We start from the raw sequence: 13,023 nt of genomic DNA on the forward strand, positions 1-13,023 counted from the left end.
CTCAGTCTCCTTGCTGACCCCACGTCCCCATGCCAGGCTTCTCTCCGCATCTCTTCCGGACTCCTGCTGGGCCTCAGCTCATGCTTCCTGTCTGGGAGCTTTTCTCTCTGCCCACCAGCTCACTGAGTGTAGCCCTCCTGAGGTAGGAGTCCAGTTGTCCTCTGTCCCCCTGCCCCACCTCCCCCACTGTGTCCATTTGTTTCTGAATTCTTTGATCCTTCTCATGTCTGTGCCTGCTGTCCTGCCCCCATGGCTACTGCCCTTGTCCGGGCTTTACTACCCCCCGCCCCCACCCGAGCTGACAGTCATGTGAGCAGCTGGCTGCTACCAGCCAATGATGTGGCAAGGCTAGTGTGGCACCGGGTGGGGCGTGGCCCACCCACAGGAAGGGCAGAGGCGCCTTAAGGGTGGAAGAGAGGGTGAACAGTGTGGATGGATGGATATCTTCCCACAGAGTGGGCACAGGAAGCCCAGCGGGAGTTGGGAGAGGGCTCCTCAGGCATCAGTCACCTGACGGGGTCTTGGCAGGGGCAGTGCCTGCAGATCCTGGCCCCGCTGGGTCAAGGTGGAGTGCAGATCTGACAGAGTAATAAACGTGGACCTTGACTTGGGTTATCGATGGTCAGGGGTGGGACCAGTGGGAGATACCACCGGAAAGTGTGAAGATCCCAGAGGGAGTGAAGTGGCTGGAAGACGGACAGACTCCAGTGTCTTCACCCAGAGGAGGTGGGGGCAGGCAGAGGTGCGTTGAGGGAGCAAGTGCAGGTCTGGCTGGCCTGGGAGGGAGGGTGAGGCCCTGTGAGGCTTGGACCTTGAGAGGCTTGCAGGCTATCTAGAAAGCCCCACAATTTCAAATTTTCAACTTTTTCAAAATTTTAGTTTTCACTTTCAAGTCAGAAACTGTGGTCAGCATACAGAAGAGGCCATGAAGGAAGTCAAGGAGTAAGGAACTGGGAGGGTCTAAATGTGGGGGCAGAGGTGGGACCCTGCCTGACTTGCTGTCTGCCTGAGCCAGGGTGTTGGGGAGCCGGTATCCTCTGCACGAGGAGCCCTGGGTCTCTCTGGGTCTGGGTCAGAGCTTGGGGTAAGTACAGCTTTTCAACAGAAGAGAGGAGGAGGAAGAGGAAGACAACAAGCCTTCCATAGAAAGGGCATCACCCACTCTGGCTCCTAAGGGGTTTGGGGGAGAAAATGAATACCCCCCACCCTCATACCTCAGAAGACAAGTCAGAAGCTTCAGTGCCTGTGAGAGCAGACGTGGCAGAGGAAATCCTCTCTGCAAGTTGAGGACTAGGGGAGCTGCAGCCCCAAATGCTTTGGGGCAAAGACATTTTCACTCAGGGCTAGGGTCTCCTCATGACCTCAACGTATCCTTTTGGGGGCCCTAAGCAACTCACCAACACTCTTTCTGGAGTCTGCAGCAGAGGCTGCAGCCCCAACTCTCCCTCACCCCAGCCACCACTGCCTGAGGTCCCGTGAACAACTTGGGCTGGATGGACGGACGTGTCTGCTCTGCAGAGGGTCTCGCTGGAGAATGGGTGGGGTGGGAACCTCAAGGGTTAGAGATAAGGGTGAGGAAAGATGAGGTAGGAGTTGGACTGGTCAGGGGAGCAGGGGTAGGAGTTCAGAAGTGAGGGGCAGGAATCAGGCTGCAGTAAGCAAGGGGGCGTATGGGGGTGGGAAGGGAAGGAGGGAGGTGAGTTGGGGGGGGGGATGGGGAAGCCCTCATCCTGCTCCCTGTGCTGGGAGCTTCGTCTTGGTTTGAGTCAAGCCTCTAGTAACCATTGGGACCCCCTTTTTTGAAATAAAAATTTTTAATGTTTATTTATTTTGAGAGAGAGAGTGAGAGCGAGCAGAGGAGGGGCAGAGAGAGAGGGAGACACAGAATCTGAAGCAGGCTCCAGGCTCCGAGCTGTCAGCACAGAACCTGATGTGGGGCTCGAACTCACGACCCATGAGATCATGACCTGAGCCAAAGTCGGATGCTCAACCGACTGAGCCACCCAGGCACCCCTGGGATCCCTTCCTCTGGCCCCAGACTCCTACCGTCTGGTACCTTCCTGCCTCTCTCCCTTGTGCTTTGGAACAGCGTGGAGAAGTCACTCTTATTTGAGATGTTTGCTTCTTCTGTTAGGGTTAATGACAGAATTAGACCTGGTAGGCCATGTTCCTATCCCTCATTACTGTGGCCATGGGGGCAGGTATGGACTGGCAGCCCCTTCTAAAATCAGGAGTGAGTGTTACTCTGTGGAGTCAGATAGTAGTTGCCCTCTAGAATCTAGACATTGGGCCTTCAACTTTGTTACTGCATAACCCTAAATGTTTTGAAAAACTAGGTGCTACTTTTCATCTTGAATCTTATAACTAACATTTTCGTCATATGGTTAAATACTTGCAAAGGTTGTGATTTCTAGAAAATTGTACATATTAGCATTAAAATTAATGTTGACATCATTCCGTTAAATGATTCTCATGGACCTAAATACCATATCAACTTTATACCCATCAAAATCCTATAAAAACACCTGAATAGGTGTTTTCTTAAATAGTCAAAACTTCAATGATCACTTGAATTCTTGCTGCAATGTCTTGAGGTATAATTCCAAAGCCTTTTTGGTTACTTTATCAGGCACAATCTGACACTTGGCTAAAATAAGCGAGGACTCCTAACACTCAGTAGGTGAATTGTAACTTAGGTTTGTGAAATAGGACTTCCTGAACTTCAGGTAGAGGAGGAGAGATCACCTGATATGAAGGCTTAAAAAAAAAAAAAAAAAAAGAAACTTAAACACAGGAGCAGAGTCCTCCTGAAATCAGGCAGAAGAAATATGTTCTGTGACACTCAGGTCTGAGAAGAAATCCTAACAGTCGGGTAAGTGCACAAGGGCCCTGAAACTCTCCTAGGAGAGATGACTCCCTACACTCAGGTGGAAAAGAGAGCGCCCCACTGACATGCAGGGGGCAGTGATAAAAATCTTGTGATACTCACATAGTTGATGTTATTGAGACCCAATTACATTCCTCTGGGGGAAAGAAAACCTGTTGCTTGTCAGGAAGATAAATAATGCATATCAAAACTCAAGTGGAATCATTCTGCCACTAATTGGGGGGATATGGCCTTGTCACTCCCTGCTAAACAAAGATAAGATGTCCTGGGCCAGTGTTAGAAGACGGAGGAGGAACAGGAAAGTATTCCCCAGAGAAGGCACTTTGAGACTGGAAAACCAAGCAAGCCACTACATACTGTTTACTCTGAGTTTGTTTTTGTTAAGATTTAATTTTGAGTAAGCTCTACACCCAGCATGGGGCTTGAACTCACAACCCTGAGATCAAGAGTCACACGCTCTACTGACTGAGTCATCCAGGCACCCCTGTTTACAGAGTTTTATTCAGGTGGATTGGGCAGAGAATGACTGCACAGTTGAAAGATTTCATACGATGAGGCACATGCAGAAGGGCAGTAGTGAGATTGCACCTAATGGACAGCCGACCTTTAATTAGCTCTTGTGTCACCACCTGTGCCTCAGCAAGGGGAAAGACTATGTTATCTCCAACAGATTCTTGGGGGAGGGGGTGAAAACAAGCCTTCCCCCATCCTGGCCTTGGCAGGCATTCCTAAGGTGTGTATATCAATCTCCAAGGTGCCCGGAACACATGGCCCCAAGGGAGGTCACTGAGCAAACAGGAACAAGATGGAGGGCCAGAGATGGAGTCAGTATTGTCAGCAACCCTAACCCAGTAATAGGAGAGGGAAGATCTTCTGGCCTGCAAGAAGAGTAGACTTGGGGACACTCTGTATAGAAAATGAGAGCTTCCTGACAATTGGGTAGTGAGATGAGATGTCCGGACAATTGTCTAGTGGAAACGAGACATCTGACAATTAGGGAGAAGAGATGGAAACACTGGACATGCAGGTAGGGAAGGCAAGGCCTTGTTACACTCAAATAGGGAAGAGGAGACCCCTTGGTTGCTAAGAGAAAAGAGCTGGAACCTCCAGACATAGCAGAAGAGGTGAGTGACAAGATCTCCTGACTCTCAGGTGGAGGAGAGCTCCAGATGCCCTGGAAGGAGACAGAAAACCTTCAGGTAGTCAGAGAGTTGAGACGAGAATATCAGATATTTACTGAGCAAAGGAGACCTTGTGATATTCAGGCGGAGAAGATGAAAGCTCATGACTTTTAGGGAGGGAGGGAGACTTCCTGGCAGCCAGGTGGAGGACATGAGAGTTCCTGGCACTTGAGCATGGCAGGCGAAACCTCAGGGCACTCACAATCAGTGAGATGTACTTCCTGAGCCTCAGATAGGGGATATAGGACCTCTTGGTTCTCAGGTAGAGAAGATGCAACAAAGTGACACTCAGGCGGTCCAGACGAGGCCTTTGGCCTTGAGATGGAAGAAGAGAGACATCCTCACATTCAGGAAGAAGAGATGATAGCTCCTGATACTCTGGTAGGATGTTCAAGACCTGCTGGACATTCAGTTGAGGGGGATGTGACCTCCTGAAAGTTACGTGAGATGAGAAGGTATGACATTCATATGTAGAGGAATAAAGATCATCTGGAAATCTGAAAACCCTTAATACTCAGGACACGAGGTGTCCCGACACTCGGGTAGGAGAGGTGCACCCTCCGGACATTCAGATTGACTAGTGGAGAACTTACACTCAGGTCGAGGATGGGAGACTGCCCTTCATGCAGGTAGAGATGTGATCTCTCACACTCTTACAGAAGAGGTGAAACGTGTTAACACGCAGGTATGTGAGGTGAGCCTTTGTCAACCTCTGGTAGGTGAGACACAGTCTCCTGACAATCAGAAGAAATGAAACTTCCTGATATTCAGTTAAGTGTAATGAGAGTTCTTTACACTTAAGTATAGGAGACACACCTTGTTGCACGTAGGTCCCAGAGGGCAGGCCTGGAGACACTCAGGTAGGAAACACCAGAGCTTGTGATACTCAGGAATGAATAGAAAGGTGGGCTTTGAAGTACTGAATTAAGGAAATTCAGAATGGCTCTCTGAAAAGTGTGCTGATAGCATGTACTTGGAAGAGGAAAGACAGTTTTCCCCACACAGTATTAAGGATCGATTAATCTGACCTGATTAACCTGACCCCTTGTAACCACTGACATGCGCCATCTTGACACAGAGGGACAGAGCTGCCCTTCAATCCATGTTTGGAACAGGAAACGTGCTTACAGCCTGCATGAGGGGCAGACCCTGAGCTTGCACAAAGCTAGAACCTCAGATGATATGGGACCTCAGAAGGGTAACTCGGAATGAAGATCCTGGCCTTGGGACAGAGGGACGGGGCTGCACCCAGGAGTCAGGGGGAGCCCGAACAGGAAGTTGGGAACTCCTCTGAGCCTGAACCAGTTAAGCGAAAGGGCTCCTGCCTGGCCTGATGCCTGGGGGGGGTGGGGGTGGGAGGTCGCACTGCTGATTGGTCAGGAGGCCACAGGGCTTTGTGAAGTCGCTAGGGTTCCAGGCCAGGCTGGGGCAGGAGTATGGTGGAGATGCTGCCAACTGCCATCCTGCTGGTCTTGGCTGTGTCTGTGGTTGCCAAAGATAACGCCACGTGTGAGTAAGTGTCAGGGACACCTTTGGGGTGTGTGTGGAGAGAGTGTCTTCTGAATAGTAAGCCCCACCCAGACTCTCCGTCCAGGGCGAGGGAGGAGGCCAAGTGCGGGCCTTAGTCGTTGCTGGGTCTCACAGGTGTGACCCACACCCCCCACTCAGACCGTCCTTGTTCCCAGCTTCATCAGCCCATGGGCCCCAGGGCTGACCCCTGGGTTCCTGTGGCTCCCACAGCACAGACACTGGGACCTCTTCCTCACCTGGAGACTGGCCTCACTGCCTCTGGAACATCAAGTCTTACTTTTTAGGAGGCCTTTTATTCCCACAGATACTGAGGTGTCCCCACCTGTGTATGACTCCTAAGGCCCCAGGATACCATCACGCCATGCCTCTGGGATCCCCCCTCCAACTTAGACTCCTACAGCCTCCAAGATACCCCCAAACTATTGTGGCCTCTCCCCAGCTCCCAGAATTCCTGTCCCTGGACCCCCGCGGCTCCCCATACCTGGGGCCACTGGACCTGCCTTGGCTACTCTGCCTCCTCTGCCACCACCCACCCCCGCCTTGCAGCCTCGACACCTCTAGCCTCCCCGTCTGCCTAGGGCGCTCCTACATTTCTAGGGCCCTTACTGTCTGTCCTGCTTCCCGTGGCCCTTTCTTTCCCCCAAACCATTTCCTAGACGCTGTAGCTCCTTGGCCTCGCCACCACCCTGACAGCGCTTCTCCTCAGCATCGTCCCCCCTGGACTCTACCTACTCTGGGCCACCCCACTTTCAGCAGACCCCTAGCCTTACCTCCCCCATTGTGCAGGTAGGACAGGCTGGACCTGTTCTCGGTTTGAACCGTGCCCCTGGTCTCTCCTCAGTGGCCCCTGTGGGTTACGGTTCAGGCAGAACCCACAGGGGAGTGTCCGTATCGTCGGAGGGCAGGATGCGGCACTCGGGGCCTGGCCCTGGATGGTCAGCCTCCAGGTCTTCACTTCCCACAACAACCGAAGGTATCACGCGTGCGGAGGCACCCTGCTGAACTCCCACTGGTTGCTGACGGCTGCTCACTGCTTCGGGTCCAAAAAGTACGTGTGGGAACGCGTGGAGGGAGGTCTTCAGGAAGGCTGTTCTGGGGCAGGGACTTTCCCCAGAGCTCTCTGTGCAGTCTCCCGGGCCTAGTGGCGACCAGACCTTTGACAGGGGAGGGCTCTGAGGGTCACCATCACCAGAGGTTTCTGTCGAGCCAGTCCCTACTGAGGATAACCTGGCTTGCCTCTGTGCCCACAGAAAAGTATATGACTGGAGACTGATTTTTGGAGCAAGGGAAATTGTGTATGGGAGCGATAAACCAGTGAAGCCGCCTCAACAGGAGAGATATGTCGAGAAAATCATCATTCATGAGAAATACGTCCCCAGTTTAGAGTACAATGACATTGCTCTCTTGAAGATCACCCCTCCAGTTCCATGTGGGCAGTTCATCGGACCCGGCTGCCTGCCCCAATTTAGGGCAGGCCCACCCAGAGTCTCCCAGGCCTGCTGGGTGGCTGGCTGGGGATTCTTAAGAGAGAATGGTGAGTATGGAGGGGACTCTCAAGGGGGGACACTGCTGGTCATTCTCTTGGTGGTCTCTGAGGGGAAGGGGTAATATGTGCTGCCTGGTGGAGTGACACCCAGACCCCACCAGAGTCCTGTAAGTAGGTTCCGTTTTATAGCTGGAGAAACTGTTCAAAGCCTCACAACTTATGACTAGTGTGGTCGCCGAAGGGAAGGCTGAACACAGGCACAGGAGAACCTTGGTGCTCTTAGCACGGGGTCTAGCCTGTGTCTGTATCTGGGCCTGAGGCCTAGCTGCTGCATTCTGGAAGTGGGTGCTCCTGAAACTTGGAGAAGAGCTCTGGATAGGGTTTTGGGGCCGTGGGCCAGTCCCTCTCCTCTCTGGCCCTCCATTTCCCCATCTGTGAATGGAAGGGGCCGGTCACGTGGTCTCTGGGCTCTGAGCCCCCTGAGCCCAGCCCTCCTGGTCCTGATCAGTGCACCTCTCCTCCCCACCCTTGGTGGTCACAACGCCAGAACCCACCCTGCCCTTTGGAGTTACTTCGTTTTCACTGTAGGAGAGGTTTTTTGCAGGTCAGCAGTGGGCAGCAAGGGTTTGACCAGCAGGTTAGGCCTTTCGGGTTTCCAAAGGTGGTCTCATGGAAATCTTTACCCAGTCACACTGGGGATGTGAAACAAGACTGAAATCTCTTGTGTCCCTTGATAATGGAAAACCGAGGGTTCCCAATTCAAGGCACTGCAGTCGTTTGGAGTCAAAACTCAGGCTTTCCTGGTGACAGAACCTTGGTAGTTTCAGGGTGCTTCCTGGAACTCTTCTCTCTTAAGGCTGGTTCCGCTCTCTGGCCGGTTTGCTGTCCGTTCTGTCCCTCAGGGGAGGGCTTCTCTTCCCAGGCACCCTTGCTTTCACTGGCCTCTGCTGGCCCGTGGCCTTCCCTCCCTGGCCCGGGGTGTCACCCTCTGTCTGGCTGTTGATGTCCATGGCTCTGCCGTGGCCTCTAGAGCATTCTTTTTTTCCCACTCACCGGCCTACCCTGCTCTGCCCACCCACTTGGACATGGGCACAGCATTCCGGGGTTCTTGCTGTCCCTGGGGGGACTGATCTCAGGGTTCCCATCTGCACCCCCACCCCCACCCTCACCTTTGCTATCCTTTCGCTCAGAAGGATTCTAGGCTCCCAGCTACACCCTGGACATCATGCAAAGTCTCTTTTGTTCTAGAATTCCCCTCAACGTAATGGGTTTTCTATTATTTTTTGATGAACACTCCCCCACCGCCAAGGCCAAGTCTCAAAGAAATCTCCAGCCTCCAAAGTTCTGTGACATTCCTTCAGACCTTTCTTTTTCTATGTCCTCCTTGAACCCATACGCTCTGGGGCTGAAAGAGCACTTTGGGGGTGGTCTTCCTTTTCTACTGAATTTTGAATGCTTGCAGACCTTTTTAGCCTTTTTCCTGTAAAGCCAAGGTGTCGGGATTGAGAACCCCCTTTCTGTTTCAGGACACCTGGCTCTTGACAATGAAACTTGTGGCTGTCCAGACTCTGTAGGCTGTGCCATAGATTTAAAAGGTCACCTTAGGGGCGCCTGGGTGGCTCAGTCGGTTAAGCGTCCGACTTCGGCTCAGGTCACGATCTCACGGTTCGTGAGTTCGAGCCCCACGTCGGGCTCTGGGCTGACAGTTCGAAGCCTGGAGCCTGCTTCAGATTCTGTGCCTCCTTCTCTCTCTGCCTCTCCCCCACTTGTGCCCTGTCTCTCTCTCTCTCTCTCAAAATTAAGTAAAAAATGTAAAAAAAAAAAAAAAAAAAAGCTCACCTTAAATGAGCAGGCTTCTTGTGGCAATTTCAGTGTCACCCCTGTCTCAGGGACGGGGCACATGCAACACTCTCACTGCTGCTTGGATGGTATGCAAAGCTGAGCTAAAGGGACCCGAAACATGTTGAAAGCCACAGAGACGCACATTCAGCTGTTTTCCGGGTGCCTACTGTGTGCCTTGCTCCCTCCCCCCCCCCCCCCCCCCGCTTGCTGCACGTGGCTCTGGCTTCACGTTGGCCTGCATCGCCATGTTCCAGGTCTGACTGCCACCTCGCCACCTGTATGCAAGCAATTTCAGAGTCCCCCGCCAGGCGGTGGCTGGGCTGTGGGTGATGCTGTAGGGGGGCCCTTCTGTTTGCGGGGGCCACTGGTGAAGGGGGAATGGCTGCACCTATTCTTGAGCTCTGTCTAAGCCAGATGCGAGGTTGGCTGATTGAGGCATCGCCTGGGCTGGACCTTCCTTAGCCCGAAGGTCATGATGGAGCATCTGGGGCTGTAAAGGAAGTTCTGACTTGGCCTCAGGTCGTTCCAACCACCTGCACCCCTGACAGGTCTGTCTGTGTGTGGACACGACCCCACAGCTCTTCCCTTTATAGAATCTCCTCAAAGCAGAAGGGAGGCACGCGGGAGAGACTCCTCCCGTCCACAGCTGAGCAGAGGCATCCGGGTGAAAAGCAGGGAGGGTGACCCAGAGCTGTGCTATGGGGGATGAGACGTGTGTCTTGGGCTTAAGTGTAGAGGAAAACCTTGGTCTGAATCCCGGCCTCACCACTCCCCCGCCAGGACGAAGTGGAGGAAAGGCGAGTCACAGCGCTCCACGCAGGGGGTTGCTGTGGGCTGTAAATGAGGTGACACACTCTGGCTGTTAATCTGCCCTCAGCACACACAGCCCTGGAGCCGCATCTGCATCTACCGACTGCACACGCCCACCTCCACCCCACACCCCGCCTGCTCTTCTCCTCAGGGTTATGTGAGGAGAGGCCAGGGGCATTCGTTCCCACGGGTTTAATGGTTTGATTTCATGGGTTTAATCAGAGCATTTGGGGGCGATGGGGTTCTGGGGGGGGACAGGGCAGGGCTTTCCCAGCACACGTCTGTGCTCGCTGACCACTGAGCCAGGCGCCTGGCTGCAGCCTACAGGACGTCACCTACACTGCAGGAGGCACTCGTGAACCTCATCGATCTCGACTTATGTAACTCCACCCAGTGGTACAACGGGCGCATCCGGTCCACCAACGTGTGCGCGGGGTACCCTGAAGGCAAGATTGACACCTGCCAGGTAACTCCCCTTAGGTGCCCACTTCCAGCCGACTCCTCTTGTTTGAGTCCCTCTTGTTTGAGCTACACTACCGCTAGGGCCCTGCTCCAGTGACCCCTTCCCTGGCCGCATTTTCCAGCAGTGAGGGTGGGGGGAGACACTAACCTGCTGCCCCTACAGAGGACCAGTCGCCACACCGAGAGCTTATTCTGCCATGGCACAGGGGTCAAACCACCCAACCGCCACCCCTGAGGAGAATGCTTGCCTCTCTTCGCCAGAAATCAAAACCTCCCAATCCACGTGTACACAGGCCCATGTATGCGTGAAGCCACATGCATGGACGCATGGGTCGCTTACTCCCTCCTCACTGGAAGGAAACCCACGACAATCCATACCCTTCTCACATTCCAACCGAAGATGTTGGTACCAACTCAAACTTTGCCACAACCACTGTGTTCATGGCAGCAGGAAGTCATGTGACCCAGAGACTGTCCTTCCAGAGCCTATGGCCCTTCTGGGCAGGGGAAAAGTGGCTCAGGCAGAGAGTGACTCCTGTGTCCTTCTGGGCAGGGGGACAGCGGCGGTCCTCTCATGTGCAGAGACAACGTGGCAAATACCTATGTGGTCGTGGGAGTTACAAGCTGGGGGGTAGGCTGTGCCCGAGCTAAGCGCCCTGGAGTCTACACGGCCACCTGGCCCTATCTGAACTGGATTGCCTCCAAGATCGGTTCTAATGTCTTGCACATGGCTCAAGTGCCCACCCCTCCCCCTCCCACTACTCCAGCACCCCCAGTCAGACGCCCCTCTGCCCACCCTTCTGCTCGCCCTCCTTGGTACTTCCAACGCCCTGTTCAACCACTTCCCGCGCATCCCCCTGCATCTCAACCTCCACCCCTACCCCGACCCAAACCCCCAGCCCCGTCCCTGCCTCCACCCCCACCCCCACCCCCGCCTCCATCCCCATCCCCACCCCCTCCCGCACCCCCACCTATCACTAAACCTCCCCAAGTGCTTTCTTTTGCCAAGCGGCTACAGCAACTCATAGAGATCTTGAAGGGGAAGACCTTTTCTAGCGCAAAGGGGTATTATGAAATGGAGACCACAGACCTCCCCGAACTGACGGCTGCTTCCTGATCCAACCCCATTCCCAACAGACCCAGTGAGCCCCTCACTCTTGAGAAAAAAAAAAGATGAAATAAATAACTATAACTATAACTATAAATACATATCCATGAAGAGATGCTTTCTGGAGTTCTTCCTACCTGCCCTCTCCAACTCAGTCCAAACCCTCCCACATCAAATCTACCCTCCCTCTTTCACCCTCCAACAAGGTGGACTTGCTTATACGTTAACATCAGTTGTGGTTTTTTAAATTTTGATTTTTATCTTTATTTTTATAAAGCCCTTTTTTTTTTTTTTGAGAGAGAGAGAGAGAGCACAAGCAGGGGAGGGGCGGAGAGAGAGGAAGACAGAGGATCCGAAGTGGCTCTGTGTTGACAGCAGTGAGCCTGATGTGGGGCTCGAACTCACGAACCATGAGATCATGACCTGAGCTGAAGTTGGGTGCTCAACCAAGTGAGCCGCCCAGGTGCCCCTAAATCTTGATTTTTAAAGTTGGAACAAGGTGACCTGGGGCCATAGGCCGGTTATGGTCTTTATTTCACACTCAGTGTCTCTGTATATTAAATTAGTAGGGGTGGGTGCTGGCAGTACTCCTGTGAGCTGAACTGATTCAGAAGGAGGAGTGTGCATCTGAATCCATTGGAAGAATGACCCCAATCTGAAGTTTTGTAGGGTGGCTGACCAGTGCTCAGTCTGCACGGCCGACCCCAGGCAGGAGTCTGCCCTCAACCAGAATTGCTCATGTCCATTTGTCAATCCTGAGAAAGATCTTGATGGGCTCAGGTCAACTGCCTACTCTGGTCTGGGCATAAACCCAACCTAAATGCTGGATTAACCACTTCAGAATTAAAGACGGCAAGCTCCAAGGGCGCCTGGGTGGCTCAGTAGGTTAAGTGTCCAATCTTGACTTCGGCTCAGGTCATGATCTCATGTTCATGGGTTTGAGCCCCGTGTCGGGCTCTGTGCTGACAGTGAGGAGCCTGCTTGGGATTCTCTCTCTCTCTCTCTCTCTCTCTCTCCCCCTCCCCTGCTTGCTCTCTCTCTCTCTCTCTCTCAAAATATATAAAAGTAAGCTTAAAAAAAGAAAAGATGGCAGGCCCCAGAAAGAAACCCTCTTGGCTCCTGGCTGGGCAGTTGCTGCAAGAAGCATCCATTCTCTTCTCTGTTCACCAAACTGTCTGTGCACATTTCATGTGCGAGATGGTCCCATGTGCTGGTTGCAAAGACAGATGGCAGAAGGTGCAGGAGCATGAGGGAGGAACCTGGGGTGAGGAAGACCAAGGACCCTGTCCTCTTCCTGCTGGGGCGGCAACAGAGACGGATGAAGCAGCACGCGTCTTCGTTTTCAGGATTCATCAGTCTGACTGGGTTCAAACAAACACCCTGCTTTACCCCTCCTCAGCTGTGTGGCCTTGGGAATATGGCCAGACGGTTGTGTGACAATGAAATTAGGACAGATAGGAAGCATTCAGAGCAGAGTTGACACGCTGTAAATGCTGTAATTTAGAGCCAACTGGCGAGGAGATGCTGGGTAACCTCATATTTATCTGCAGGGGCGCTCTGGTGCATACCATCTGCACACTCATGATCCCTGAAATGCTAGGCTACAAAGGAAAGCTTGCAAATTGGTCTGGGCGGCCCATAGCTCTGTAGTGTAGCAATGTTTGATTAAATTAAAACCCCACATTTTATCTGCCTTGGCTAAGAACTGACATTGCTA

General features: G+C 53.0%; 1 protein-coding gene across 1 annotated transcript; it reads left to right on the forward strand.

Moving 5' to 3' along the window:
* The first annotated feature begins 5,445 nt into the window (after window positions 1–5,445).
* On the forward strand, window positions 5,446–11,508 carry ACR (acrosin). Its single transcript, XM_030321025.1, has 5 exons — window positions 5,446–5,581; window positions 6,440–6,646; window positions 6,849–7,132; window positions 10,057–10,202; window positions 10,752–11,508. Exons 1-5 carry the CDS (start codon window positions 5,505–5,507, stop codon window positions 11,313–11,315), a joined length of 1,278 nt encoding a protein of 425 aa, XP_030176885.1. The 5' UTR covers window positions 5,446–5,504; the 3' UTR covers window positions 11,316–11,508.
* The last annotated feature ends 1,515 nt before the right edge of the window (window positions 11,509–13,023 follow it).

This window comes from Lynx canadensis, chromosome B4 (assembly GCF_007474595.2).
Source record: "Lynx canadensis isolate LIC74 chromosome B4, mLynCan4.pri.v2, whole genome shotgun sequence".
NCBI classification, from domain to species: Eukaryota; Metazoa; Chordata; class Mammalia; order Carnivora; family Felidae; genus Lynx; species Lynx canadensis.

What these genes read in the sequence shown, in the direction of transcription:
- ACR (XM_030321025.1), top strand. Translation starts at nt 5,505, where the DNA reads ATGGTGGAGATGCTGCCAACTGCCATCCTGCTGGTCTTGGCTGTGTCT. An exon ending in CACTGCTTCGGGTCCAAAAA is followed by an intron (nt 6,647 to 6,848) that starts GTACGTGTGGGA and finishes CTGTGCCCACAG; the next exon opens with AAAAGTATATGACTGGAGAC. An exon ending in GGGATTCTTAAGAGAGAATG is followed by an intron (nt 7,133 to 10,056) that starts GTGAGTATGGAG and finishes GCCTGGCTGCAG; the next exon opens with CCTACAGGACGTCACCTACA.